Consider the following 23,699-nt stretch of genomic DNA (forward strand, 5'->3'; position numbering starts at 1 on the left):
CCAGGTGCCCTGTGCTCCCTCCAGCACCTTGTTCCTGTGCCCCCTTCAGAGCAAAGCTCTGGGAAAAAAGTCTGCCGAGAGCAGCACCACAGCTCCCTGCGTTTCAGTCTACGACCCCAAAGGAACACGTTTATCGCCAGACACAACAGCCCCTCCCAGTGCTCATCTCCGCCACCCACGTGGCCACTTTCTCCTTCTCCCTGCACAGACTCCCTTCCCTGCCCTGCCCGATGGCCTGGGCGGCCCGCAGGCTCTCCAGGCTCCGCCCTCCCCCCACAGCCCCGCCCTCTGACCCTGCCCCCACAAGGTCGCCTCGCTCGCACCCCTCAGCTCTGAGCCACGTCCAGCCCGCGGAGGGCCTGAGAGTCCACCTCGGACGCCTCGATCTTCCCTCGCCCAGTCCACCCGGCGGCTCCTCCCTGGCTCTCTGCTCGGGCCGCTTTCTCTGCGGCTCCCATGTGGCTCCTCTGCCAGGAGCCCCGCGTCACCCGTGCACAGGTTACCAGATCGGACTCGTCTCCGTCCTCCTCCTCCTCCCCGGTGCCGGCCGACTCCTGCTCCTCTTCAGATTCGCCCTCCATCTGAGCAGCCCCGCCAGGAGCCAAAAAGAAAACAAACCAATGAGACCCGCTGGTGGCAGGCGATCTGACCCGACACACCTTGGAGATGCCCCCGCTCCCCAAGGGCCCGGCCCGGAAGGGCTGCCCCCATGCCAGGCTCCAGCGCTGACCTGGAGCACCGATCCGACGTGACTCGGACGTATGCAGATCAGTGCGCATGAGAGACTGCGCTCACCGCAAAAAGGTTTTCAGAGGCCACAGACTAATATAAAACACAAAATTTACCCCCCGCGACCCGCGAGCCCGCCCAGCCCCAGGGCCTCGACCTGCTGCCAATGCTGGGCACCCGTGGGCGAGCACGGGAGTGTCTGCCTGCAGGGGCAGAGAGCCCAGCACGCTTCTGCGTCTTACTCTCTTCTAATGAACAGTACGCCGTGGGATCTTTCCGTAACAGAACAGCAGAGGCACCTGGGTTCACCTTCTCTACCTACACAGGAGCCGCGCGCCCCCTCCGCCCCTCCCCGCGCACCAGGCTGCGGCTCCTCGAGGGGCCACGCGGTGACCGCACCCTCACGATCTCACAGGAAGGGTTAGACCCTCCCACCCGTGCAGGACGCTCCGGGTGTGGGGCGCCCACAGGGCACCCCCAGGCCCTCTGAGGGGCCACACCACCCTCCGAGTGTCTCCCACGCGTGCTCCTCCGTTTCTCCCACTGTATATTGCGTGACCACAGCCCCAGCCCGTATTTCCACTGGGTCCTTGCTTTCTTAGTAACTGTGGAAGCTACACACACACTGTCTGTTAAATATGTTATAAACATTCTCCTATCAAGCTCTATAGGCTCTGCTTCTGCTATTTCTTTTTAAAGTAAAACTTCTGGGGTTTTAATCTGGACAAGTCGAACCTCTCAGTCTCTCCCTTCGTGGCTTCTAGGTTTGTGTCTTACAACAGAAGGCCTTCATTTGAGATTAGAAAAACGGTTTCCAACACTTTTTCCCACAGTTAAATATTTTGTGTTGACACTTTAAATCTTCTGGAGTTTGCTTTTTTAAATAACAGCTTTACTGATTTATAATTCACCTACCCTTAAATTCACCCTTTTAAAGTACACAATTCAGTGGTCTTGAGTGTATTCAGAGTTGTGCACCCATCACCCCCACCTATTCCAGAATGGAGTGTACATTTGTTGTGCACCTTGATCTAAGGGTCGGCCTTCACTTTGCCCCCAATTTTCCCAATAACATTTATTGAAAGTTCATGATCCCTTGCGAACAAACTGAAAACCCAACCCTTACAACAAACTGTATCTCTGCAGACAGACAGGTGCACCGTGGCCACCCTGCTCCGCTCTCTCACGGCTCTGCCGTGCCTGCACGAATCCCTGCTTGAACCCCCTCCATATCTGTCCTGCTAACCTCTCCCCCACCCCCCAGCCCGCTCTCGCCGTGAACGACTCCCATGTCAGCTGGTCCCACAGAAAATCCTGTGGGAATTTTGATGAGAACAGTTCTGAATTCATGGGGAAAGGGAGATGAAAGAATGGATCTTCTCAATCAGACAAATAATGGGTCATTCCATGAACTTACTCTTTTTTTTAACCTCTTTCAGTAAAGTTTTACTATTTTTCCTTATAGATAACACACATTTCTTGTTAAATGTATTGCTAAGCACTGTGGTGACATTAAAGACTTACAGCTAATTTCTAGGTGTGATATTGTGGTTTTGTTGTTCAAACAACCCTTACCTTCTAAGGACCCACACTGATACACCGGCCTCAAGACCGTCCAGGTGGAGCAGGGACTCTGGCAAGCACCAGTGGCTGTGCATATGCACAGCCTGACGCTTTCCATTCAGGAGGTTAACAAGTGTTGTCAGGTGTTTACTGATATTATGGACAAGCTGTCCTTATATTTTCTGACTGGCAGGACCACACAAGCTCAGCTCACTGGCTACAGCAGCCGCTCAGCTGGTTTCCCTGGATTTTTTTAGATGCATGATTATATTCCCAGCAAACTCCCTTGTCCTTTAAAATATTAATGTTTCCTTCCGGTTTTCACCTTAGAGCATCACAGCAAGAATGACCAATGTGGCGTGCTCGTGTGAGGGAAGGAAGTGGCAACCCGCACTTCTTTCTTTTCTTTTTTTTTTTTTTTTGGCTGCATCGGGTCTTACTTGCAGCACGTGGGACCTTTCGTTGTGGCATGCGGGCTTCTCTCTAGTTGTGGCGTGTGGGTTTTCTCTCTCTAGTTGTGGTACCTGGGCTCTGTAGTTTGTGGCACGCGGGCGCTCTCATCGAGTCGTGCGGGCTCAGTAGTTGTGGTGCACGGGCTTAGTTGCCCCGTGGTATGTGGGATCTTAGTTCCCCGACCAGGGATCGAACCCGCATCCCATGCACTGGAAGGTGGATTCTTTACCACTGGACCACCAGGGAAGTCCCAACCCGCACTCTTTTTATCCCTGGTATTTGCAATGGTTTAAAACTTTCACCATTAAATACAACCTTTTTTGTAGGATTCTGATATCTTTATAATAAGCTTTACTTAAATGTTATCTTTAAATTCATTGGGTAGTTTCTTATTTTAAAAATACTGAGCAGTGAAACTACCCATCAATGTGGGCAGATTAACAACTTCCGAAACTCCTGTGACCGTAAAGGGAGGAATAAGGAATAACTCCTTATAAGGAATAAGTACTTGAAAACTGCACACACAGCAGCTACAGGAACAGGCGTTAAGGCGCTTGGGGAGAGAAGGGAGGGGAACACCACAGCTGGCATCTGAGTGGACAGACGGTGTAGTGCTAAGCCAGGCAGAGGCCACACAGGGTGGGGGACCCGAGCCAGCAGGCCCCAAGACAACCCACACGCACCTGCCCCATCCACACCAGTGCTGAGACAAGGACACCGGTCATCGGTGAGGGGTCAGCCCCCTACACAGAGAAAGAGGCACCGTGCTGGCCGCGTACACACAGGGCCTCGCTTCCTACAAATCGACTTTTTAAAAGGACAAATAACTACACAGATAAACAGCTGAGTCCCAAACAGGCACTACACAAGAAAAGGCATCCAAACAGCAAATAAACATACAAAAAAGTACCCAAGCTTCTCAGAAACCCGGGAAACGCAAATCAGAACTGCAGTGTGAGAGCGCTCAGCCGCGCCAGGAGGGCAGCCCACCAGGTTCACAAGCCCGTGATGCACACGCAGGACGTGCAGCTCCCCTCGCAGATGTGCCAGACATGGGCAACAGCCCCACCGGAGCCCCGCACACACCCGTCCAGAGGGGTGCGGCCCCGCTTGGCTCCCAGCACTCTGGCCTCAGGGCCCCTCCCTCTCGTAGAAACTACCGAGAACAGCCAAGGGCCGTGGGGGCCCGTGAGTCCGTGAACACGCGCCGCTGCAGACACTTACACCTGCGGCGTGGCTCCCTCAAAGGAGAGTGAGAAAGGCAGGTAACATCCCAGCATTATTATAACCCTGGAGGGGCTCAGAGACCCTGGGCCACCTTAAAAACCACTGTCACACAACAGTGAAAATGAACTAACAGCATAAATCAATCGCACACACACAACACAGAGTAAAACGAGCCACACTCAGAAAAAGAAGTGCCTCCTGTGTGACTGCACCGAAGCCCAGACCAAGAGCAGAGGCAACCCTGCCACGGGGACCGGAGGGGGTCGCCACCCGCACGCTCCTGCCCTGGGCACTGCTGACCTGTGGCCCGTCCCCAAGTCCACACGGCAGGGAGCTGGGCCCTGTGACATGCCTTCCAGTCTCTCTCCTTGGCTCCGTTATCTCAGCAGGTCCTGTGAAGAGCTTTCCTGGAGGCCGCAGCCTCCCCTGCCCTCGTCCCCTGATACACGGTTGTGTCTGGCTGACTTTAAGGCAGGTTTAGCCTCAGAACCGGCTGGCGTATCTCCCATCTTTCTTGTCTCCGGAACAGGTCACGTAACAAATCCAAGACTATTTGTTACTATCACTGATCTGTTTAGATCTGCTCCTGCCATCTTATTTTGTTTTCCACATTTTCTTCTTGATTCTGCTTTTATTTATTTCCTGATTCTTTTGTTAGCTTGATACCCATTTAATTTTCTTCCTTTGTATCAGTATCTAGACTAACTCAGTGTTATTCAGTGTCTAGATTCTTTCCGGAAGACGAGGACCTCCATCAAAATAGAGAATCCAGAGATAGACTCACATTCAAATGCCGCGTGGTATGTGACAGAGGTGGCATTTTAAACCAGCAAGGAAGCAAATGCCAGTCAGTAAACAGTGCTGGCACACACGGCTCAGCACGTGAGGGAGGCCACGCAACCCCGACCTCACATTTTGTTCAGAAAGCTTTACTGAGGTATAATTTATAGAACATAAAATTCACCCGCTTTGACGACCTCTACCTCACATTTCACCAAAAACTCTCTATGAATCAAACGTTTATACACAAAGAATGAAGACCATGAAGAATTAGAAGATAGCTTACGTCAATATATTCAAAATCGTCACAGGGAAAGGTCTGTGTATTGTAATTAGAACCCCGAACCCGGAAATCATACAGAAACAGACTAGTATCCATGAGCTCTGACATTGCAGCCAAGGCTGGACAGCACACACCTTCGGGCAACAGGTCAGCTCTGCGCTCACGTAAGGCCGGCCAGACCACGTGACCCAGCGGAAACGGGGTCGCTAGACCACAAATCCTGACAGCCAGTCGTGTGAGAAGCTGCTCGGCACATTCAGACCTGCAGCAAAACACTGAGTTGCAGGGATACGCAGATGAAAACCTGTCCTTCCCAACTCACTGCAGCAGGACCGCAGGGACCTGGAGATGCCCACATTCCACCTCTCAACAAAGTGCACACTACGAGCCCCGAGTGTCGCCTCTAACAACAGGCAATGGCTTTACGGGGGTGGGGGGGGCACACCCACTGAGGGGCCCGGCCAAGAGCAGCTTGTGGAGCCACAGGCAAAGCTCCTCAAGGAGACTGGACGTCCAGAGTCAAGTCCCCACTGCAGGCAGCGGGGAGTACAGGTCTGTAAAAACCACCATTCAAAATACCACTGCAAGAATTAGGAGACTGCTTCCTTCCTACACGAAAGGGAAAAAATAATAAAAGACGGAAGAGAAAAAAATAGCAAATGATATCTTAAATCATTTCAAAATTTCCTTTAAATCTCTAATGTTAGCGTTTTCTACCAATTTATTTTTGAAAAATTATATCTTAATATCTGGGCCAACATTTAAAATTTTGCCCCAAAACCTGCTAAAAAATAGAACTGGCATAAATGGCTAATATGAATCTGAAATTTAAGCAACACTAAGAAAAAACACAGCCCAAACTCCAGAAGCTGAAAGAAAATGCTTTACACATGTCAAAGGCTGTACCCACAGGGCTGATGCAAAGTGCAAAAAGCTAATCAACAAAATCATACACTTCAAACAAGTCACTGTTGCAGCAAACTCACTGGAACGTCTCTGCCCACCCTTAGTTTCAGAATAACTCGTAAGGTGTAATGGTCCATCTTAAAGATGCTCCAACGTTTTCTCAGACAAGTCTGATGCGTGGACAGCAAACCCACGGCTCCACACGTCTGCCTGACTCTCAGCCACAGTTTCGCCTCCGTGTCTAACTCACCCCTCCCCCAACCAGAAGGGCCCCAACAGCAACAGCTGCTTTGCTCAGGTCTGCGCCCGGCACCCCTGGGCCCCCTGAATCACTGAAACCGTACAAGCCCCGTGTCCCTGTCATGTTGCGGCAAAGATAGAAATGAGGGTCTTTTCTTTTCTGACAAACAAGGAAAATAAAGGAGCCATGGGCAGGCTATGGAAACAACATAAACTGGCCTGAAAGAGTTAATCAATCCTAGCTTTTCTCTTTTTTTTTTTTTCCCCTTGGCTGCATTGGGTCTATCGTTGCTGCACGCGGGCTTTCTCTAGATGTGGCGAGCGGGGGCTACTCTTCGTTGCGGTGCGCGGGCTTCTCATTGCGGTGGCTTCTCTTGTTGTGGAGCACGGGCTCTAGGGCATGCGGACTTCAGGAGTTGTGGCTCACGGGCTCTAGAGTGCAGGCTCAGTAGTTGTGGCGCACGGGCTTAGTTGCTCCGCGGCACGTGGGATCTTCCCAGACCAGGGCTCGAACCCGTGTCCCCTACACTGGCGGGCAGATTCTTAAGCACTGCGCCACCAGGGAAATCCCAACCCTAATTTTATTTTAACTGTTACTAATCTGTAGTGTCTGTAACTAGACTTATCCTTCACAAAGCTAACCTCTAACACTCTTGACACTATGTGAATTACGCCCTGTACTCCCCTGTAGGAAATCACCCCTTGTAGCGTTCTGCATTTTAGAAAGAAGGTCACAGCCAATAACCCAGCCGATAACAAACGGACCCAATTACCGGGCTGCCTGACACCAGCGGTGACTGTTTTGAAATAATGCAAGAAGAAGAAAAATTCAAGACCTTCGTGACTTTGATCCTTATCACCTATCCCCAGACTGCAAGCTCCATCTATAAGACCTCTCCTGATTCCCCGGGGAGGGGAGGCACAGTTCTTGAGGCACTGGCCTGCTGTGTTCCCTTTTTGCCTGGCAAAGAATAAAGCTATTATTTCTTTTCCTCCAAAACTCTGTCTCCGTATTTCTGTTCGGCACCGGTGCACAGAGAGCCAAGATAAGGTATCACCACCCCCAGACGGTGCCAAGCCTTCAGGGCCAGCACACCGCCAACCCCGAGCTCGTCCTGGGTGGACCCGGATGAAGCGTCCATAACGAGGACACGCCAGCACAGGTACCACCCCACAGGCCTGTCCGCAGCCCTGGGCGCTCACCCCACCGGGAGGACAGAGGCCTCACCTGCAGAAGGACCACACCTGTGCCGGGTGACTGGGACACCGTGCCAAGGCCAAGGGCAAGCCGTACTGGCACCTGGTCAGCCACGGTTAGCAGTTTGGGTTATTAATGGTATTATTCCTGTCACTCCCAAGCCTAAAAATGCTCAAGCCGTTTACTTCCATGAACGCTGCACAGGAAGACAAACACTTCTCTGATGAAAATGAACTACCTAAAAATTCAAGAGAAATAAAATACAAGAATCCCAGCCAGAAGTAAACAGGGGGCTTTATTAAGGCCCAGAAGCGCCCAGCCACCACCCCCACCCCCGCCAGGACCGAGGTCTGCAGTGTGCGTCCCGCCCACCTTCTGGCTGCGGTCAGGCTCCAGCGCACCGTCCTTGGAGGCCCTGCTGCCCTCGGCAGGGAACGCGGTGGCTGGCTGGGCGCCCTGGTCCTCGTCCTCCTCCAGCTCCTCCGAGTCGTCCTCCTCAGAGTCCATGTCCAGGCTCTCCCCGTTCACATGGAGGGAGCTGTCACCCAGGTCCTTCTCGCCCTGGAACACGGCAGAAGCCCACGTCAGGACACCGCCAACTCCTCCAGGCAAGGCCCACGGGGCGGGGCGGGGGAGGGGGGTGGCAACTGTGCCGGAAGATGAGAGCCTGGGGCGGGGGTGGGGCCCCCCCCCGGAGCAGAGATGGAGGGCAGCCCCCGCAGCCTGGCCCGCAGCCTTACCTTGGAGCCCACCGTGGAATGAGTTATGCTCTTAAACATCTCAATCACCGTCCTCTGTTTTAACACTTTGGTCTTTTTCTTAGGAACCAGGCTATAGGTTCCCATTCTTCGTTTTTTCTTCCGAGATACTGCAGCTGCTAAAACAAAAGGCAAGCAAGCTAAAAAAAAAAAAAAAAGTCAAAAGGGACGAGAGAAGAAAAGAAATGCCATTCAAATGTTTTTAGAGGTAGGTGACAGTTCACAAACTCTGATCACCAAAATCATTTGCACTCACGACAGTGTCTTAAGTTGCACAGAGAAAGCTGAACACCCATCCCGGATACAGGATTTGTTCACAAGGAGACACTGAGCTGTACGGAGGGCAAATGTGAGCACCCCCTCCCAAGCAGGCAGCACGACACCGGGAGACCCACAAGCCGTCAGGAGCGGGCCCTGGAGCACCTGGGACAGCCTCTGAGCAGGGCTCTCCGAGGCACTGAGAAGGAAGGGCCTCCTCCAGACGCCCTCCTACTCATGTGTCCAGAGGGTCCACCGCTGACGTGCGGCCACTGAAGAGTGGCCTTACACCACTGTCACCTGGACCCTCCATCCTCACTCAGCACTTCACGGACCAAGGGGAAGAATACTGGAAACAACGGCCCAGCGAGCTATCCCTGCACCCAAGGGCCAGGGAGGGAGAGGCCTGGGAGCAAGGTCTCCTGACAAGCGCAGCAGTGGAGGGGGTACCGAGCAGGGGCTTGGGGGCTCGTGGCCCCTGACGCCATTCTGGGCAAAGCAGCCCCAGGTTTACTGCTTTGACAGAATGAGGATCTCTCTAATGTTTTATTTTTGTAAAAAGTTCCAGGGTATTAAAAAAAAAAATCTGAAAACCACTGCTTTAACACGGGGGAACTCCACGAAAGGGCTGAAATACCTTACGTTTTATTTCTACAAAATGCAGAGAAGGGATATGGGGAGAAAGGACGCACGTCGGCCATGGGCGCCGGGGGTCAGGATGACACCCCCTCGCAGGTGCGTGGTGACGCCAGGACACTGAGGACAATCGCCACACGGGCCACATGCGTTTACGTGGAAATGCCGTCCGTCCACGCGCTGAACGGAGCACAGGCGAGCTGGCGGAGGTGCCTCCCCAGGAGGCGGCGGGTGGGTTGTGAGCTCCGTGCAAACCTGCCATCTGGTCTCCACCCGCGCCGCAGCAGGACGGCAAGAGCAGGCCCTCCGGGGTGGGGTTGTCACCACAGTGACAAGAAGAGATGGCCCGAAAGCGTGCACTTCCTGTGATAGCCTAATGCACCGGCCCGGGGAAGTGCGGAGGAGGAAGGTTTGAAGAACGAGGCAGGCCGTTCCCGGTCCGCAGGGACGCTGTCACACAGGGCCACGTCCCCACGGGCCCCTGCTCCCCCCGGGGTGGGGACGCTGCCGGCACAGCAAGAGGGGCCTGCCGCCTCCCTGGGGAGCGAGCCGGGCAGCTGCTGCAGGAGCACCAGGCCATTCACGCTGCCCTGAGCCCGCAGGCCCGTCTCCGCCTCCGGCCCTCAGATAAGGAAACAGAGGCAGAGAAGGACCCATGTGGGAAACTGCTAAACACACTCAGCATTTCTGTTTAGAAAACTTGAATTGAACAGATAAGGAAATAATAAAGCTAAAATAGGAACAATCTTAACTTTTATGAAGATAAAAGATCCTTGTGGCTTGCAGGATCTTAGTTCCCTGACAAGGGACTGAACCCACACCCATGGAGTCCTAACCACTGGACTGCCAGGGGATTCCCCAACCTTAACTTTTTAACAGAAATACCGACTCCTGACATTCCTCGCCAAGCCCTACACACAAGGGTTTAATTCCACAGAGACATGCAACTCTGTCCAGCTTTAACTCTTTGAAACAAATAATACTGAGCTGAAATAGACCAAAAGTTGGAGGTGGTGGGGAGACAGACTGACCCTGTTTTCTAACCAACCACAGCGCTCCAACAAACAGAACAAGGACTCCCTGGAGACACGGCTGGTCCCAGGACTGGGGAAGGACAAGACGGGCTGGGTCTACCTGGTGTAGCCAGGAAGTCCTCACAAAGTGATGGGGTCACATCGGAGGACTCAGGAGCCAGCCTAAAGGGCAAACCTGGGACAATCTGAACATGACGGTGATGGACTGGAGCCCAGAGACTCACAGAAGGATCCATGAGTTGAGACAGAGGCAAGGCTGAAAAGGGGAGGCCCTTCATTCCAGCAGAAGCTCCACTGGGAAGTAAGGACGGGGCGATGGAACTGGAAGCCATCCTGGGACGACCAGTCTGGGAGTGGGTCCCTAGATGCTCAAGCTGCCAAGTGGGGCCGTGCAACCCTCTAAGCCCCGCCTCCAAAGGCACCAAGGACGAGGACCCAAGGACCTGCAGACCCAGCCCTGCCGCAGCAGGACCAACACCCACACCCCACTCCCAGGGGACGCAGCAAGGACACACGGCCCTCGGGGACAGCAGTGACCCGAGCCTGACCCGGGAAGACAGCAGCGCCCCCAGGGGGACGCTCCAGATGTCAAGACGCACACTAAGGGACTGCAGGAAGCCGGCCAGGAAGCCGGCCAGGAATGCCTCCTGCGACGACTGACTGGCAAAGGCGAGTGGGGCCTGAGGCCTGGACGACACGTCACACGGGGGGCCCTTCCAGGCTCTGACACTACAGCGACTGCCCGAGAGGGCACCACGCACGACAGGGACGCGCCCAGGGCCCCATGTCTGCAACTTCCATGCACGTTCAGAAGTAAACGTTACACGCTGGGCGGGAGAAGGATATGCGACTGTGCACGGGGTGGAATGGGGGGAGGGGGACGGGGGACGCCACAGGCATCCTCTGCAGAACCTCTGGTCTGAAATTACTGATAAGCAACAAGAGTTCTGAAAGTCCTGAGGTAGACAGGCCCCAACCAGCACATTACCACCCCAGAGCAGCCCCTCAGGGGGCCGCCTCCCCCTCGTCTGCGAGTGCTCAGCGATGTGAGCCGGGCCTGGCGGAGAGACCTGTCTGCACTGGAGGGGTCTGCAGCAGAAGCAAGCTCTACGGGCGCGCCTGCCACGGCAGGCTCCCTGGGGGCCGCTTACCAGCTCCCCCCCGCTGCGAAAGGCCCCACAAGGCACCCGATACTCCTCCACGCCCCCAGGTGAGCGTGAGGAGAGGTGGCTCCGGGTGGGAGGGGGCCGCCCCACGGCCACCCGCACCTGAACCACGGTGCCCCTGCAGCACTGAATCCATGAGCTGGGAGGCTCCTCAAATCCAGAACCCTCCACCCAATCAGACCAAGGCCGCGGACTGTCGGAATGAAAACGATCTTCATCTGGAAGCTGAAAACAGGCGGAGGACCGACACAGCACCGGGTGAGGGTGGAGCGGGGCCCCGCGTCCTCTGCCGTGCAGGCTCGGGACACACCCGAGAGCGAGGCGGCGGCAGGTTCCCTTTACCTGTCTGTGCCTTCGTGGTGGCCACGTAGCACTGGTTTTGAGGTAGCGACTGGTGAAGGGGCGGGAAGGGGGGTAAAAGCTGCTGTCGTCCAAAATCCGAGGCGTTTCTGCTCAACTCCTCTTTCGGCTCCTCAGGGTCGCGGGCGTCCCGGCCTTCCCTGGGGTCCTTACTGGCCGCGTGCTTCAAAACAAAGACAACGTGACAATGACGCACAGGCAGGCGGCAAGGAAACAGCGTGCCTCTCCCAGCAAACCCCTCCCCCGAGAGATAGAGAGGGGAGAGCGCGGAAACCCGCTGCCACCAGGGCGCCTGTGACAGGCGCGGGTCGGCGTCAGAGGCCAAGAACAGAGCCTGCGTTTCTGCAGGGAAGCAGCAGCGGCTGTGGCACGCGCGGCACCCAGCACCAGGACCGGCTCCCACCTGGGCCTTCGCAGAGAGCCAGCCAGCCTGTTATTCAGGTAATAGGCTGTGACGACGTCTGCACACACCCAGATGGGCACCTTCCAGGTGGTCACGGCTACACAGTGCACATCCCCCAAGTGGTTTTCACGCCACAACAGATCATCATGTTACACCTTTAAGACGCTTTTGCTCAGTTTTACCCATTTCCTCAGGGTCTCGGCCTTAGCCTTCTGAGACCACAACAGCCTGTGATACGGACGTCAACCCCCTGGCACTGACCGACAGCCCTGCCTTTGCTCCAGACACCACTCAGCACCCCCCACCACTTGCTTCCCCAGAGTCACCTACAGCCTGAGACAGTCTGATCTCAAACCCGACTCCACTGAACCACATTTCGCTGTGCACAAAGTAGGTGTGAGATCCTTCAGTGTACGGGGCAGGGAAGCTGGACAGCCACCTGCAAAAGCATGGAGGTGGACCTTCACCTTATACCACTGACAGAGATTAACTCAGAACAGATCAAAGACCTAAAATTGTGAAACTCTTAGAAGAAAACAGTGGGAAACTTCATGACATTGGATTTGGCAATGAATCCTTGGATATTACAACAAAAGCACAGGCAACAAAAGAAAAAAGATAAATTAGACTTTATTAAAGTTAAAAATTTCTTATAGGGACTCCCCTGGTGGTGCAGTGGTTAAGAGTCCGCCTGCCAATGCAGGGGACACAGGTTCGAGCCCTGGTCCGGGAAGATCCCACATGCCGCAGAGCAACTAACCCCATGCACCACAACTACTGAACCTGCGTTCCAGAGCCCGCAAGCTACAACTACTGAAGCCCGCGCGCCTAGAGCCCGTGCTCCACAACAAGAGAAGCCACCGCAGTGAGAAGCCCGTGCACTGCAACAAAGAGTAGCCCCGGCTCACTGCAACTAGAGAAAGCCCGCGCGCAACAACGAAGACTCAACGCAGCCAAAAATAAAAAAATTAAAAATTTCTTATAAATTAAAACCACAATAAGATATCACCTCACACCTGTAAGAATGGCCATCATCAAAAAGACCACAAATAACAAATGTTGGAGAGGGTGTGGAGAAAACAGAACCCTAGTGCACTGCTGGTGGGAATGCAAATCGGTGCAGCCACTACGGAGGTTCCTCAAAAAGTTAAAAATAGAACTACTGTATGATCCAGCAATTCCACTCCTGGGTATTTATCCAAAGAATACAAAAACAATAGTTCAAAAAGATAAATGCACCCCTATGTTTACAGTAGCACTATTTATGATAGCCAAGATGTGGAAGCAACCTAAATGCCCGTCAACAGACAAATGGATAAAGAAGATGTGGTGTATTTATACACACACACAATGGAATATTACTCAGCCATAAAAAAGAATGAAACCTTGCTGTTTGTGACAATACAGATGGATCCAGAGGTACTACACTAAATGAAGTAAGTCAGAGAAAAAGACGAATACCATGATTTTACTTATATGTGGAATCTACAAAGCAAATGAACAAACATAACAAAACAGAAACACTCATACATACAGAGAATAAACAGCGGGTAGAGAGGTGGGGGAGGACAGACAACACAGGTGAAGGGGATTAAAAAGTACAAATCATCAGTTATATAATAAGTAAGTCATGGGGATGTAACACACAGCATGGAGAATATAGTCAACAATACTGTAATAACTTTGAATGAATGGTGACAGATGGTAACTAGACTATCCCTTTTGTAATATATAAAGATATTGAATCACTATGCTGTATACCTGAAACTAATATATTGTAAGTCAATTATATGTCCATTAAAAATTTTTTTAATTTCTATGCATCAAAGGACACAATCAATAGAATGAAACGGCAACCTATAGAATGGGAGACAATATTTGCAAATTATATATCCAATAAAGGAATCATACATAGAATATATAAAGAACTCTACATCTCAACAACAACAAAAAAAGCCCAATTTAAAAATGGGTAAAGCATCTGAATAGATATTTCTCCAAAGAAGACATACAAATGGCCAAAAAGCACATGAAAAGATGCTTAACATCACTGATCATCAGGAAAATGCAACTCAAAAGCGCAATGAGACCACCTCACACTCCTGGGATGGCTACTATCAAACCAACAGAAAACAAGTGCTGGTGAAGGTATGGAGACACTGGGGCCTCGGTGCACTGCTGGGGGGAAGGTAAAATGGCACAGATGCTGTGGACAAGAGTGTGGAGCTTCCTCAAGAAGTAAACAGAATTATCCTATGGGCCTGCAATCCCACTTCCGGGTACACACTCTGAAGAATCAAAAGCAGGGACTCGAAGAGCTCTTTGTACAACTGTGTTCACAGCAGCATCATTCACGACAGACAAGGGGTGGAGGCAAGTGCCCACTGATGGATGATGGATAAACCAAATGTACATGTGTGTACGTACACGCATGCAATGGAATATTATCCGGCCTTAAAAAGGAAGGAAGTTTTGACACAGGCTACATTGTCTCGAGGACACTGTGCTGAGTGAAACAGGCCAGACACAAAAGGACAAATCCTCATATGAGGGGCCAAGCGTAGGCAATCTGAGACAGAAAGGAGAAGTCGGGGCCGGGGCTGGGAGTGGGGAAGGGGAGTGAGTGTTTAATGGGGACAGAGCGTCAGTCTGGGGAGACGGGAAAGTCCTGGGGAGAATGGTGGCGACGGCCGTACAACAATGTGAATGTGCTTAATGCCCCTGAGCTGGATACTCAAAAATGGTTAGAATGGTAAATTCTACGTTATGCATATTTTAATACAGTGTCCGCATCTCCGGGAGTCGACATCGGGGAGATGCCAACAGGCCTGCCAGGGGCAGCCCTGGACTCGGCTTCTCCCAGCGGGACCCATGCTCAGCCCTCTGGCTCCTCTGCCAGGCTCCCCGCCTGGGCCCCACACGCAGCTCCTCCTCACAGCGCAGGCCGAGGCCTCCTCCGTGGCGTCCACCGCTAACGTGCCCCGGCACAGACAGCCCTGGTAAAGGTAACCTGTTAGCTGGGTCAATTCTCCAGTCCTCAAATACGCGGGCTTTGTCTCAAGGAGGTCACTGCTTTGGCACGATCGCTCCCTCACTCCTCCCACGAACGACCTCAGAGACCACGCAGCTACCACCTCCACCAGCGCTTGCAAGACAAACGTGACACAGGAGTTTAAAGGATACACGGATGAAGGCAGAAGCTAAATCTGAGAAGGAAACAGCCACGTGAGGCTCGTTCTCACTCGGGCACAAAATCCATTCTTTGATTCAAGTTATTGTTTTTGAAAATCTAAAAAACAAAATTAAGAACTGCTGAACTTGAGTGAAGACCCTAAACTCTGTTAGGGCCCTATCATCTGACAAAGCAAACCCCCGAGGCGGAGCGGCTGGCGCCTGACCTCCCGGTGGGGCACCGCAGAGCCCCAGCCAGTCCCCCACGTGGAGAGAGGACCCGCGCCAACACCTACCTGCTACGCGCCCAGGTCACAGCGTGTGACCCAGACGCCCGAGGGCAACTGCGCCTGGCCCCCGCTGGCCTCCCCACCCCAGCGCTCGCTCTGCTCAGTGGCTCTCCCTTCCTCGCCCCAGCCACCGGCCCAACGGGGGCGAGTCCTCACACCCGGTGCCCCTGCTTCCGGGTGCAGCAAACACCCACCTGCACCCCAGCTGCAGGAGGATCCGCCCCACCCGGACTGAGAGTACGCAGCCAGGCCCGCATCTTCTCTCCAGAACCCAGGGACTACTGGGGGGCCGTGTGGAAGGAGCCAGGGAGAGCGCAGGGACACAGCCACCCAAGGAGAAGCCGGAGGTCCCCGTGAGGCACCTCCAGGAATGAGCACAATTCAGTTAGGGAGACGGGTCTACACTGGCGTGCCAATGCGGGATAAAAGGGTCTCCTTCCAGAGGTTCTCACTTCCTTTGCGTGAACAGTGGCTGAGTCTAACCCTGTGTCGGCACCTTCTGACGGCACAGGCACTGGGTCCGAGAGGCAAACTGGCTCTGCCCTGCCTGGGGATGCGAGGCCACCAGGCTGTGAAAACCCCTGCATTTTTAAACTCTTAAAGGACAATGGATTTCTTGCCATAAGCATGTAACATTCTTTCTATCATGGGGATGACTGTTATCAAAACGCAATTTTCAATAAAACATGCTTTCCTAAGAAAACTAAATAAGACTAAACTGGGTCTGGGGCGAAGAGAAGCCAGAGGGCAGGAGAGGCCAGGTCTGGACCTGGGCCGGGAGCCAGGAGGGCACCCAATCTCCACGTCTCCAATCCCCTCTTCCGGCAGGGGTCCCAGGAGCAGATGAAGTTTCCAGGGTGTGGAGCAGATGGGCTTGGTCTTCAGGAAATCGGGTTCCAAAGCCTCAAAATCCTTCCCTTTTCTTTCGCTACAAGTGACCAGCCTGGGAGTGCTCAGTAATTTCCAACAAAATATGTGTTGCAATTGACTGCATGCTACTACTAATTACGATAACTCCATCCAGAACAAAGCTAACCCTGGGATAAACCTTATGGTCAGAGATATTTCTTGAAACTAAATTTCAGATTGCTTTTTTTTTTACTCCCTAGAGGGATATAAAAAAAATGTTTGAGAATAAAATTCTAGAAGTGGGGATGGAATAAGAGTATAATTTTGAGGAGATAAATAAATAATGTTGTCTGACATGCATTTTAAAATCAATAATGCTGGGCCAAAAAATGGTAGGTAAATAAATAAATGAGCTTCCCCCTAAGCCTCAAATCTAATACCAAAATTAATTCACAACGGGTCATACATTTAAAGTTCACATAAAACTAAAAAACTATGAAACTTAGAGAAAATCTTCAGGATCTAGGGCTGGGTGAAGAGTTCTTAGGCCTAACACCAAAAGCACAGTCTTAAAAGAAAAAAACTGTGTAAGCTGGACTGCATCAAAATGAAGAACTTCTGCTTTAAGAAAAGCCATAGGGTCTGCAGTAGCGAAAAGATGAAGACCAGCTACAGACCAAGTGAAAATATCTGCAAACCAACACTTGACAACGGTCCACATCCAAAACTCTCAAAGCTCCCCAAATATTTAATTGTAAAGTGGGCAAAAGATATGAAAGACATTTCACCAAAAAGGACATACAGATGGCAAACAAGCACATGAGAAGTTGTTCAACACCATCAGTCTTTAGGGAGGTTCAACCTAAAACCACAACGAGGAATCACAGCTACGACAGAGAAAAGGTAACACCAAACACCCCTCTCGAGGACGCAGAGACAGAACACGTAGCGTCTGTGCAGTGCAGTTCGGCAGTGACTTATGAAACTCAATATCCAACTACCACATAACCCTGCAACTGGGCTCCTGGATATTTTACCCAGAGAAACGAGAACTTTCATCCAAACAAAAATGGGTACGTGAATGTCCAGAGTAGCTTTAATGGAACACCCCAAAGATGAAAACCCCCAAACGTCCCTCGATGGGCGAGCGGTTACACACGCAAAACCTGTCGACACGCAAAGGAGGGCCCTGCAGACATAGCCTGGGTGGGGTCAGAGGTGCGGAGTGAGGGAAGAAAGCCCCCGAACTCTGCCATCCCGCGTCTCAGAACACCTGAAACAACACACTTCCAGAGATGGGGGACTGGGTCAGGGACGGCCAGGGTGACCACAGAGGGAGGCTCGCAGTGCTGGGTGGGCACGTAAACCCACACGGTGGTACCCTGGGAGAAACTGGCTGGAGGGGACATGGGCTCTCTCTGTACTACCTGTGCAGCTTCCTGTGAACAAGTATTAAAAAGTTTAAGTTTCGGCACGTACATAAAAATACTACGAAAGGCAGAAGTCAGGCCAGGGCTGGCCGGGCCAGGGGCATCAGGGGTCCCACGCTGCGTGGGTAGTGGGCCGCGGCCCAGCTTCCAGCACCCCCCCACCCCCCGGCTCCACAGTCACAGCAGGCAGGCGACAGCCAGGCAACAGGGAAGCACAGAAACAAAGATGAGCACACTCCTGCCGGAAAGTCATTTCAGGGGAAAAATCACCCGAACAAGAGGTGCCAAGGCCAGACAGAACCCCCACATGAGGAGACAGGAGCTGTAACCAAGACCATGCAAGGGTTATAACTGTCTTTTGAAGGATAAGACAAAGATGTAACTAAGAACGCAGGTATTCTTAAAAAACTAATCCGAGACACTGGATATGAAAAATATAACTGTCAAACTGAAAACATCAACATGTGGAATGACCAGCAAGACCTAAGTGCTGGGTCTTAAGGGACAAATGAGGGAGCTGGAGCAGAGGGGAGCTCCAGGGAGCGAAGCCGTGCAGATCCTTCTAGAGCTGGAGAAACACACGGGTCAGGCCGCGGGGCCCCTGGGGAAGGGTCCGACCCGCACCAGCAGCACCAGCACAAGCAATGCCAGGCGTCTGACTGCACACCCGGACTTCGTGCAGGAAGCGGGGAGCAAACCACGCCCTGTGTCTGCAGCGCATCACTCCCGGGCCCCAGCCGCCCTCCCGCCTACTCACTCCCCGGAGAGACAGGCGGGTGCTGTCTCCCAAGCCAGTAACTCCCCAAAGCAGACGAGGAGCTCCCAGTGAGCCCAGGCACCTGTGAGGAGAAGCCCAGAAAGCAGGCTGACGGGTCACGCTCGGGAACCCTACAAGGCCCGCAGGCAACCGTGGCTGACGACCCCACCACTTCCCGGCCTCTCCCATCCACGCACAGAAGTCCACTTGCCATCCGCACACGAAACAAAAGAGGAGACAGACAGGAGAGCGGCCCCACCCCGACAGGGACGCGTTACCAGGCCCGGGATGGACTTCGGCATGGTCTTCCGAGCCCTGTGGACCTTGACATCAGCGCCCGGGGCCTTCTTGTCCTCTGTGTCCTTGCTGCCCTCCCCGGGCTTGGCTGGCATGGCAGCCGGCGGCTGGGGAAAAGCGCCAGGAGTCCTCCCTTTGCCAGCCCCGCCAGGGAGGGTCTTCGCAGCATGACCGGGCAGGGAGGAGGCCAGGGCGCCAGCCACCCGCAGCGGTGGCTCAGACAGGGGGGCCTTGCCGAGGAAGTAGCCGTTGCTCCCGACGACGGGAGTCTGAGTGAAGCCGTCGGCTCGGATGTGGTTCTGCTTCCCCACATCAGTGTCTCTGTCCAAAATCCCATTTTCCGCTATCCGGGCCACCGGCCCGGCTCCTTCCTGCGGGCTGACTCTCGTGCTCTCCTGAGTGTGCTTCACAGCAGCCGGGTGGCCGTTGGCATCGCTCTTGTCGCAGGACCCGTTGGTTTCCCCGTCTGCAGCCACATGGGCCTCCCCTCCCTGCTGCTCTGCCGAGCCTTCATCAGCAGCCATAGGTGACCCTGCGGACAGAGGAGAAGAGTCAGTGGCTGCCCCGCCTGCAACCCCAACACGAGAGCCCCCACTGCCCTACTTACACAAAACTGTCTGAAGAAAAACCACTTTACTTCATAGACAAACATTTGAGTTCAGACGGATTAAATACAAAGTATGTCGCAGACACTATCTCAACAGTGAGTCAGTTAAGGGGGGAGTGACCCCATCCCCAGCAGGGCGGTCTGCACCCCGCCCCTAGCGAGGTGTGGGCGGGATGTGGTCCTTGAAACAAACACCTGGCTCCTCCAGTGAATTCTTAAAAGACTTCCAACACATTATGCAGGATTTACATATCCTCCAGGAACAAATTCACTGCAGGAAAACAAGACTGGGTAGGATTCAGAGACGGGAAACAAGGCCTCGGGAGCAGCTTCCCAAAAACAGACGTAAAAAAAACAGGGCGAGGGCCTCCCTGGTGGCGCAAGTGGTTGAGAGTCCGCCTGCCGATGCAGGGGATACGGGTTCGTGCCCCGGTCTGGGAGGATCCCATATGCCGCGGAGCGGCTGGGCCCGTGAGCCATGGCCGCTGAGCCTGCGCGTCCGGAGCCTGCGCGTCCGGAGCCTGTGCTCCGCAACGGGGGAGGCCACAACAGTGAGAGGCCCGCATACCGCAAAAAAAAAAAAAAAACAGGGCGAGTTCTCAGTCTGTCAGCCAGAAGCCTCGTTACAAACCCCTGGTCTCTGAAGCGCGTCTCCTCCACAACTTGATAAACAAGAAACACACTTCCCACCAGCAGATCGACACACGCGGAGCCTCACTACAGACCCCAGCAGAAAGTTCACAGTTACAGCGCTGGGTGCAGAGGGGCTGTGGTCACGTCCAAGACCCCACCACCCATCGCCCCTGTACCCCTGTTTACAGCACATCACCTGCCATGACTCCATCACTACTGTACTGGCCCCTGGAAGGAGAGGTCCACGTTCACTACTGTACCCTGAGCACAGAAACACGAGTGCAGTAAGTACTGTCTGAATGAATAAACAGCTACTCATTTTTTTAAAAACCCTTGGCAAAACAGAATAGGTGAAAACCTACTCAACTTGGAGAAGGCCGCATGCCAATCTGCAGCAAAGATACACTTATTCAGAAATGTTGCATGAATTCCACGTAAGATCAGAAACATCAGGACAACCATTAACACCACAAAGGTTCACACAAGAGTGGGGTCCCAGAGGACCCCACGGGAGAGAGAAACGAGGAGCAAGGCCTGGCGACAAGGGTTGGGCTCTCCTGCACACCTGGTCCCTCAGCAAGTCAAACACGAGTGCAGCAAGGCTGCCAAATCTGAAATCAAGTACAAACACCAAAGGCATTTTTCTACGTTGGCCTTAACTTTTGAGAAAACATAAGAAAAAAAAAAAGACAGTATTCACAAAAAAGCAGGGAAACTATAAAGGATATAAAACTTCAACCAAGATCATGCAAAGTCTCTGCAGAGAAAAAAAATTTTAATAGAAGTATCTCACGACCTTGAATGTGATGGCAAAAATACAAGATGCAAGTCGCCTCAAACTGACTCTCTAGTTCAATGATACCCTAATCAAAATTCCAATCAGTGTATTGAGGAACTCCATAACCTTATTCTAAAATGTGCAGGGAAAATAAATTTTCACAAACAGCAAAGTAAATCGTGAAAAAGCACAGCGAAGGAAGGGGAAATGGGCCTCTCCCAACACAAAGGAGGACGGGGATGCGGACAGTCACGGGGCGTCGAGCACAGCCACCCCGGGGCCAGACGCTGACAGCTGCTCAGAAAGGCAAGCTCCTAGGACAAATGCATCTCAACTTACAAAAGAATAAAGTTGGACCCTTACCTCACACCATATACAAAAAATAACTGAAAACGTTTCCAAGATCTAATTATAAGAAGAAAACATAGGCATAAATCTTTATGATCTTCTATGAAGCAATGGTTTCTTAGATGCTAAAACAAAACCACAAGCAACCAAAGAAAAACAGGTAAGTTGGACTTTATTTTGTGCTTCAAAGGATACCATCAAGAAAGTGAAAAGACAACCCATAGATTGGAAGAGAGTATTTGCAAATCACACATCTGATGAGGAACTTGTACCTAAAATATATTTTTAAAAACCTCTGACAATGCATTAATAAAAATCAATAACCAATTTTAAAAACGGGCAAAGGATGTGAATTGACATTTCTCCAAAGAAGATACACAAATGGCTAATAAGCACATGAAAAAAAATGCTCAGCATCGCCTGCCAGTAAGGAAATACACATCAAAACCACAACAAGATACCACTTTGCACCCACTAGGACAGCTGTAAGCAAAAAGAAGGTGCCCACGAGTGTTGCCGGGAGCTGCCCTTGCTGCCGGTGGCCGTGGACGTGGTGCAGCTGCTGCAGGAATCAGTCTGGAGTTTCCTCGAAAGGAGGGCCCAGGTCTGGGCTCAGGGGCCGTGTGCAGAGGAGACTGGCACCTGGCATCACTCATCCACAACTTCTTTTAGAAAAGGGCCCAGGAGGGCAGACAGGGTGGGAGCCCAAGGAAGGGAACATTTCAAGGAACAGGGAGGAGAACAGCGCCAGAAGGAAAACGCTGAGGCAGGTCTTCAGAGGTCCCACCACTGTGAGCAAAGGGACAGGCAGGACAGCGTGCGGGGCAGCTCCGGGAGGGAAGTGCCCCAGGGCCAGCCAGGGTGCAGCAGAGAGGGGCCGGTGGGCCGGATGAGGCACCCTGAGGTGCAGGGTGAGGGCAGAAAGCAGGGCAGGGCCACGGCCTTCAGTCCAAGCTGGGCCGTCTGGAGAAGATGTCGCAGGGAGAGAGAGGGTGAGGCTGGAAACAGCCCTGGGAAGCCAGGCAGGCAGCTGCCCAACCCCCACCCCACCCAGCTCCCTGAGCCCCAACAGCTCTACTAGAACCTGAAGCATTTTGGTCACATGCTAAGTGACACACTCACAGGTGAGACGGTCCTGCCCTGTGGCCTGGGCTGCTGGGTCCCTTCTCTCAAGCAAGGCTGCCCTGCCACCAGCCCCAAGCCGGGGGCCCATACTCTGCCTTCACCCACCGTCACCCTCGGGTGTGCACGGGGCGGTCACAAAAGCAGAGGACCCCGTGGATGTGAAAAGGTGTCAGAGCAGCATGTGGGCGCACCAGGGAGGCAGGGCCGCGGCAGTTCCCGTCGTGGGGGCTGCACCACAGCTCGGGGGAGACACAAAAATCGGCTGCCGGCCTAGGGCACAAGGTGGTCCCTGCCACCAGGCTACTCGAGGTCTCGTCCTGGGAGGCTCAGGGCCGCCCGCACCGAGCTCACAGGTCTACCCAGAACACTGGGGCACAGGCCTCCGTCTCCCTGCAGCACCTGGAAAGGCGGGGCCCTCGCCTCCCACTGCTGCACACACGGCAACCTCTCCAGACTGGCCTCCGCCACCCACGGGCCACTGTATGTGTGTCTTCAGAGGATGCAGGGCCGGATGGGCGTCTGACAGCCCGGGTAAGCTTGCCTGACCTAGGCCCCGAGCCAGCCTCTTCCCCACCCAGCTGAGAAGTGGGTAGACATCGTCCAGGGACCAGGCTGGGGCGGTGGCGCGGGTGTGCGGCCGGGACCAGGCGGCAATCGCCGTCACAAGGGGCAGGAGCACGGTGCGGGCGGGTTTCCTCCCACGTCAGTGGGGACAGCGCCACACCACCGGCCAGCAGGACGACACTGAGACACGCTTCTCGTCCGCACGGCCCTGCTGCTCGCACAGGAGGCCCCGTGCAGACACGGCCAGGCGGACACCAGCATCTGAGGCTCCCAGGCGCCGGCCTCATGGTATCCAGCCAGGACGCTGCTCTCCAAAGGGGCCTGGCTGGCACCCCCAGGCAGCTAGGGTGGGACAGTGGGGTTTACCTGTCATGGTCTGTCCCAGAGCCAGCACCTCCCAGCCCGACTCCGGGCCCGTCCCTCCAAAAGCTCCCCTATGTACCAGCCCCTTGCCAGCCTCCCTCTACCTCCTGGCACCTCCGCGGCAGCTTCCACACCCCAAGACCTGGTGCGGCCGCCCCCCTGCTGGCCTCACGGCGCCCTGAGGACCAGGACGCACAGGGCCTCCACCCTCCCAGAGGACCATGAGCCCGGGACCCCACAGGAGGAGGCCACATGGCAGGCCTGGCCGAGGAGGGGTGGCCAGGCAAGGGGCCCCGGGCGCCCTTACCTTCACTCGGCAGCTCGGCTCCCAGGCCACAGTCCTGCTTGGTCTCCCCCTTCGCCGGAACCGCCTGCTAAAGAGAAATAAACGTCAGCCGGGCACCGCCAGCAGGACTCCTGTCCGTGGGTATCGCATCCAAACCAAAACTAAACCACCAAGGACAGGACGGACAGGGAACCTCAAGCCAGTGGA

The 23,699-nt window shown here is 53.7% G+C and overlaps 1 protein-coding gene across 8 annotated transcripts in view; it reads right to left on the bottom strand.

Annotated features, from left to right (window-relative positions):
- Nucleotides 1-23,699, bottom strand: part of EHMT1 (euchromatic histone lysine methyltransferase 1) — a 145,800-nt gene that overhangs the window by 52,521 nt on the left and 69,580 nt on the right. For 4 of the 8 annotated variants that reach the window (XM_060101872.1, XM_060101879.1, XM_060101877.1 and 1 more), the window contains exons 2-7: nucleotides 23,514-23,580; nucleotides 18,770-19,320; nucleotides 11,574-11,754; nucleotides 8,120-8,277; nucleotides 7,752-7,940; nucleotides 504-581 (exon numbers count right to left, since the gene is read on the bottom strand). In XM_060101872.1, the coding sequence (XP_059957855.1) occupies nucleotides 504-581; nucleotides 7,752-7,940; nucleotides 8,120-8,277; nucleotides 11,574-11,754; nucleotides 18,770-19,320; nucleotides 23,514-23,580 (1,224 nt within the window). The remainder of the gene's footprint in view (nucleotides 1-503; nucleotides 582-7,751; nucleotides 7,941-8,119; nucleotides 8,278-11,573; nucleotides 11,755-18,769; nucleotides 19,321-23,513; nucleotides 23,581-23,699) is intronic. The other 4 variants (XM_060101876.1, XM_060101878.1, XM_060101874.1 and 1 more) reach the window with 3 other exon arrangements.

This window comes from Mesoplodon densirostris, chromosome 6 (assembly GCF_025265405.1).
Source record: "Mesoplodon densirostris isolate mMesDen1 chromosome 6, mMesDen1 primary haplotype, whole genome shotgun sequence".
In the NCBI taxonomy this organism is placed as follows: Eukaryota; Metazoa; Chordata; class Mammalia; order Artiodactyla; family Ziphiidae; genus Mesoplodon; species Mesoplodon densirostris.